This window comes from Quercus robur, chromosome 12 (assembly GCF_932294415.1).
Source record: "Quercus robur chromosome 12, dhQueRobu3.1, whole genome shotgun sequence".
Taxonomy (NCBI): domain Eukaryota; kingdom Viridiplantae; phylum Streptophyta; class Magnoliopsida; order Fagales; family Fagaceae; genus Quercus; species Quercus robur.
In genome coordinates, this window is record NC_065545.1 from 14,658,671 (window position 1) to 14,665,017 (window position 6,347).

The 6,347-nt window shown below is 39.9% G+C and overlaps 1 protein-coding gene across 1 annotated transcript; it reads left to right on the forward strand.

The window, feature by feature from the left end:
* The first annotated feature begins 5,287 nt into the window (after positions 1 to 5,287).
* On the forward strand, positions 5,288 to 6,347 carry LOC126708177 (uncharacterized). The gene is made up of 3 exons (XM_050407983.1): positions 5,288 to 5,476; positions 5,534 to 5,629; positions 5,715 to 6,347. Exons 1-3 carry the CDS (start codon positions 5,288 to 5,290, stop codon positions 6,345 to 6,347), a joined length of 918 nt encoding a protein of 305 aa, XP_050263940.1.

The following is a 6,347-nucleotide window of genomic DNA, read 5'->3' on the forward strand; positions in this document are numbered from 1 at the left end:
CTCTCTCTCTCTCTCCCGCCTGAGTATCACTATTTGATGGGCAATGATAGGAAGAGTCGGCGTTTACGTGAGCTTGGGGAGAATTAAGAGAGACTGAGAGTCAAAGCAGTTTCTGAGTTCTGTTTTGACTTTTTTCTAGGTTCAGCCAATTGCGCGGCGCTTTCATTCTTCTTCCGCACGTTTTCTCGGGGTTGTGGGTCCCGGGAATCTGTGTTGTGAACTCGCTGGACCTGCTGTTAGATTTCTTTGGCTCTGTGTCGTTGATCTTTTATGACATGACGTCATCTTAGCAATGGCATTAATATGTGTATATATATATATATATATAGTTTTCAAGTCAGTATAATATTTAAAAAAAATTATTATTTTATTTAAATAAAATTATTTTTACTTAGTTCAAATTTAATAAAGTGTAAAATTTTATCTTTTTAACAAGTTCAACTTAAACTCAAATTTATCATTATTATTAATATTTAAATAAAATCCAATTAGCATTGCATTCGTTCTTTAAGGTTTGGAATTGGCACTTCTTTAAAAGCTTTGTTTCTACCTTGCTTTACTTTCTCAATTTCCCTTTGCTTTATTCTTGGTAATTTGTTTAACTTTCTCATTTTTTTGTTCTTTATACTTTCTTTACACTCCAGACAAGAGCAGGAGTAAGCTCATTTTTATTCTTTCATCTAAAAATTGGGGTGGGAATGGGATGGAGCATAAGGCCTTTTTTGCTATTTATTTGATTTTCACAAACAATTTTTTGAAGTAGCCTCAAACGAAACTATTTCATTAATTAAGTAACATCAAACGAAACTAATTTGTTATGTAATCTCATTTTAAACCTGATTATATATATATATATAACTGAAACCTCTGAAGTTCCTACAATTTTTCACGTCAGCACAATATTTAAATAAAATTATCATTTTATTTAAATAAAATTATTTTTGTTTAGTTCAAACTTAACCAAGAGCAAAACTCTATCTCTCTAATAAGTCCAACTTAAACTCAAACTCGTCATTATCATTTTTTTTAAATAAAATTATTTTTATTTAATCAAAACTTAATAAGGGGTGAAACTCTATCTTTTTAACAAATCCACCTTAAACTCAAATTCAAACGATAATAGAACTAAAAAAAAAAAGAGACTGACGTTGAAAAAAAAAAGACTTCATGCAAACACATCAATATTCCTCCTAAGGAACAACATCAGCTCTTCCTTCTCCTGCGGAGGCAACTAAGCTCCGACCTAAAAAAACTTCTCCTTACCACCATTTATAACCACATTTTCTAGTCCCTCACACTTGCCCCTTCTAACACTGCTACCATGGATGGCTCTAGGATCCTTGATTGCTATAAGCTCACCTAAGTAGAAGCTAAGGACTTATTTTCAGGCTATTGCAAAATTGCAATCACTAAGCACTGCCTTGCCACGGACTGGCTCCCAACCAGCTTCTCAATCCTGTCCCCAGACGGATATTTCACTTTCAAATGTAGAGTGGAGGAAATGGCTCCCAGGGCGTGAAGCCAAGGCCTTGCTACAATGGCCATGTAAAGAAAATAAGCATCTACCACAATGAAGTCCACCTCTACCACCTCTGAGCCTGCTTGCAGGGGTAGTCTGATCTGACCCTTTGGGAGAACAACTTTCCCGTCAAAGCCTAGCAAAGGAAAATCATAAGCTATTAGATCTTCAGGTTTTAAGTTTAGCCATTTGTACAAATCGGGTACATAATCTCCGCCCCGCTGCCTTGATCCACCAACACCCTCTTCACATCATATTTCCTTATCTTGAGGGTGACCACCAAGGCATAATCATGCGGTTATATGGTTCCAACCTTATCTTCATCCGAAAAGCTTAACGTTGGTCGGATCTCCATCTTAGCCCTCTTCGGCTCATAGGTAGAGTTCTCGGCAGGTGGCCGTACCACAAACATCACCCTGAAAGGATGAGAACCAGTCCTCCCTGAAGCAACGAGGATGACATTAATTGTGCCCAAAGGGGCTCTCGAAGAAACGTCTCTTCGAGATCCCAATCCTGCCTGGCCCCCTTGCCCATTGGGCATATGTAAAAATTGCTTAAGCCTCCCTTCTCTAACCAGCTACTCTAGGTGACTCCACAAAGTTCTACAATCTTCCGTGGTGTGCCCTCGGTCCCAGTGGTACTACCAATGAAGACTTTGGTTGCATTTCATGGGGTTTCCTCTCATCTTATTTGGTCATTTGAAGAATGGTTCGTTCTTGATTTTCTCTAAGTCTTGGTGTACTGGCTCTTGAAACACCGTGTTGACCATTTGAGTAGTGGCAGACCCCGAATGCCCCAGCAAAGTCTCTTTGGGGCTAGTTATTGTTGTATCTGTCCCACCTGAAATCCCTCATCTCCTAAGGGATAACCTTAGCCTTCCCTTTCCCTTGTCGTTGGTCTTCCTCGACTTGCTTATACTTATCAATTCGGTCCATGAGTTAACGTACACTATTAGCAGGTTTCCCAATCAAAGATTTCCCCAAGCCATGCTCGGCAGGTAGGCCGACCTTGTAAGTTCTTATGGCCATGTCATCAAAGTTTCCATCTATTTCATTGAACATCTCCCGATACCTATCTAAGTACGTTTCCAGGGTCTTCCCTTCTCGCATGGTCATAGACAACAGGGAATCTAAGAACCGAGGAACCCTACTGTATGTAATAAAGCGAGATCCAAATGCCCGGGTGAATTCCTTAAAGGAATCTATAGAATCTGCTTTCAGGCCATCAAACCATCTCATTACCACAGGTCCCAAACTGGATTGGAACACCTTGCACATTAAGGCCTTGTTCTTGGAGTGCATAGCCTGACTTATGTGCTCTACGAGGTCTATTTGGCCATTATACATGGTGAAGGTTGGCTAAGTAAAACACTGAGGAAGTTTTTCCCCTTCAATTCTGCGCGTGAAAAGTGATTTGGAAATTTGATTTAACACCTTGCTCATAGCGTCATTTTCCAAGCCTTTACAAGATGAATTCTTACTTCTGCGCTCTCGATGACCGTCCTCATCACACGAGAAAGACTCTTTGGGGGGAGTCCTTGACCTGGGCCTGTAATTGCCATCTCCATCTTCGTCAGAAGAGAAATCATAATTGGAAGGAGTTCGTCTTCGTCATTCGCGGCGCAACCTCCTTTTCAAATGATCAATCTCCAGTTGCATGGCTCTGGTATTCTCTTCATGAGAAAGGTGGCTCCCGCTTCGAGATTGACTCCTGCTAGTATAAGTGGTATGCACACTAACCACCTAGTCCCTTCTTTTTCGCTCAAGATTAATAAAATGATATTGACGTTGGGACCCCATAGATTCCTCCCGATTCAAACCTAAACCTACCATAATTGAACGTTAAACTCACTACAACATCAGAATTCCCACAGACAGCGCCAATTGTAAAGGCAGGTTTTAGCTCCTAGGCTCAAAAACTAAAAAAATCTAGGCCCAAAGAGCCCATTACGATGAATTTGTAGAGAATGAGTTAGAAAACTAGGCTCTAAAGAGTTAGGTCATAACTATAATGGATCCAGATCACAATGAAGCAAAGATAGACTTGTTGTATCTAAAGAAAATCGTCTTCAGCACAATCCAAGGAGATCAATTCTTGTATATATTACTTGAATTTGATTACAAGTACAATTCTTGTTGCTACAATGTTTTCTCTTAATTCTCTGATCCCTTTTCCTTCAGGGTCTTCTTTCTATTTTATATTATCTTCCTTCCCTCATCTCTACCCTCCACATGTAGATTAGATTGCTGATGTTGATCCTTGTCACATCAACACTTTCTTGAAGTCTTTGGGAGTAGCTGTAAGACTGAAAATTACTGTTTAGGTATCACTTTCTCATTAATGCGCTCAGAGAGTTAGCTATAAATATTTCATGGCTTTCCTTTGTTTTGTGCTTTCATAATGCATATCTTTATCAGTAGAATCTCCTAGAATGTTGCTTTTGGATGGCAGAACACATCTTCTGACCTCTGCTTCGCTTAACTGAGGAGACACTCCTCCTCGGCCTATCTTCCCCAGCCTTTTTAGTCGTAGCTTGCTCATGGTGTTCTGAGTCTTACGTCTTCACTGTTGTTTATCTGTCCTCAGACCACTAAGCGTCCCCAGACAAGGCCTACGACCCAATATATACTCTTAGGCCCCTTATCCCTACAAGTGTATTGCTTAATTATATGTGGGTCAAATAATTATTGTATATACTAGTCATATAGTGTATTCCACAAGTTTGTTAGTATTATGACTAGTAATTTAAAATTTCTCAACAATAGTTTAAAATGTTAAATATCTGTTTGGATCCATGTTTTGTGCTGCATTTCACATTTGCGTTTATTATTTGCTAGGACCCACGCTACACAATAGACAAAATAAATGCTGAGGAAATGCAGGAATGAAAATAGCTGAAATGTAAACTCTAATGCACCGTTTCATTAAACTCCAAACGTGTGTTGAAGTACTATTCATGGACACCAAAGCCAGCAAAATTCAAGAATGAATTGAAAAGAGCTGAAACGCAAAAAAGACGCATTGTTTCATTAAACTCCAAGGCGTGTGCGTGTACTGTGAAAAACGATGCGCTCAACGATCTGATGAAAACGATGCGTGTACTGTTCATTGCACAAGCACAACTATCATCTGATCAAAATGGTGCGCTCTGTTCTACGGCTATTTTCATTCTCTTCAACTTTCTTATTTTCTCTCAACTACTGTGGCAGAATGTCTTAAAAGCTCTTCAATGCTCCATCTGAATCATCTTCAATGAATTGCACCTACCCACTAACCACAAAACCATCAAAACAGAGCACACACGATACAAGCAAACCCATTACGCGGGGACCTCTCTGAAAAGATCCCCTCTGCTCTTCCTTCGCTCAAGCTCACCTTCTCTCCGCTTGGGACATCGTTGCCACCACTGTGGGTCTCTGCATTCATGGGTAAGTTGTGTCTAACTTCTCATGCTCTCTGATCTGTTGGTGTGTGGTTATATTATTTTCCATGAGACTTCATCAATCTGTGGTTTTTTGTGTTCAACGTTTGTGTGTGGTTTTTGTATTCAACATTTGTGTGTGGTTCTTTTGTGTTTTTCATGACACTGGTATGTGGGTTTCTTGATCCTTCATGTAATATCATTGTTTCTCTTCCTACCTCTGTTGTATTTAGATACATTTTAGTTTACTTTGCATTTTTCATGTGGGCATGCCTAACTGATTATGATATGCACACAAACTGTTTGTTGAAATGTCTCGATGAGTATAGAAGGAAGTTGTAGCAAAAATGGTTAAGGAGAAATCAAAGGACGGTGGTAGTAATGATTCGAGAGTTGACTGGAAAGACCCTAAGGAACTACAAGTTTTTTTTGAGTTCTGTGTTGTTCAAGTCATAAATGGCAAGAGGAAAGGAGGATTTTTTACCAAAACTTGGGTTAATGCAGTGATTGAGCAGCTGGGTGCCATGGGAAAAGTGGTGACTTACCTGTAGATTAAAAACAAATGGGATCATTTGAGAAAAGGGTGGAAGCAGTATAACGAGTTTTTTGACAATGAGACTGGGTTGGGTTATGATGCTGGAACTGGGATGCTTAAGGCCAGTGATGAGTGGTGGACCCGAAAGATTGCGGTTAGTTCACTTTACATAATTGTGAAAAACTTTATAGTCTACAACTATATTATTGTGGTCTAACTATTGGTTGTCCACATGGTAGGCATGTCCTAATGCAAAAACCTTTAAAAATAAATGTTTGTCGAATCATGACTTCATGAACATCATGTTTGGAGGCACGGTTGCAACAAGGAAAAATGCATTTTACACAAGTGGTCAAATACCAATAGCAAGCACCGAAGGGTCTGGGGACTCTGCTAATAGCACAGAATTTGTTGACCCCCAATGTGAACCCTTTGTGAATGTTAACGCAATGGAGGTTGAAGGTCCATCATCGTCGAGGGTAAGATTGGCAGTGACTAAGGGGAAAGGCTTGGCAACCAGTGTCCACCTTTTCAAGCCAATTTGCAAGAAATCAGGAAAAAAGCGTTCAGTTGCGCAAGAGATGTCCGTCTCTTTGAAGAGCATCTCAGATGTTATTGTTGAAAGTAGAAGTGTAAGTACCTGTACACCATTTGCTTCCACAGCAACTACTCAGGTTAAAGCAATTCTCGACATGGTGTTGAGTCTTCCCGGGGTGCACTCGGGTCATTACCTTCATCTATTTAGCACCCTCTACTTCATGAGAAAAGAGCAGGGTAGGCACATGTTTGCAGCACTTCGCGATGACAAGGACGTCCAACTAAAGTGGCTAGAAGAAGAGTACCAAAGGCACCCTGAATTTCATTTTCAGTGA

Excerpts from the sequence above, each read along its gene's own strand:
- LOC126708177 (XM_050407983.1), top strand. The coding sequence starts at position 5,288 with ATGGTTAAGGAGAAATCAAAGGACGGTGGTAGTAATGATTCGAGAGTT. Across the intron at positions 5,477-5,533 it reads TGGGTGCCATGGGAAAAGTG|TATAACGAGTTTTTTGACAA; the intron begins GTGACTTACCTG and ends GGGTGGAAGCAG. Across the intron at positions 5,630-5,714 it reads GGTGGACCCGAAAGATTGCG|GCATGTCCTAATGCAAAAAC; the intron begins GTTAGTTCACTT and ends TCCACATGGTAG.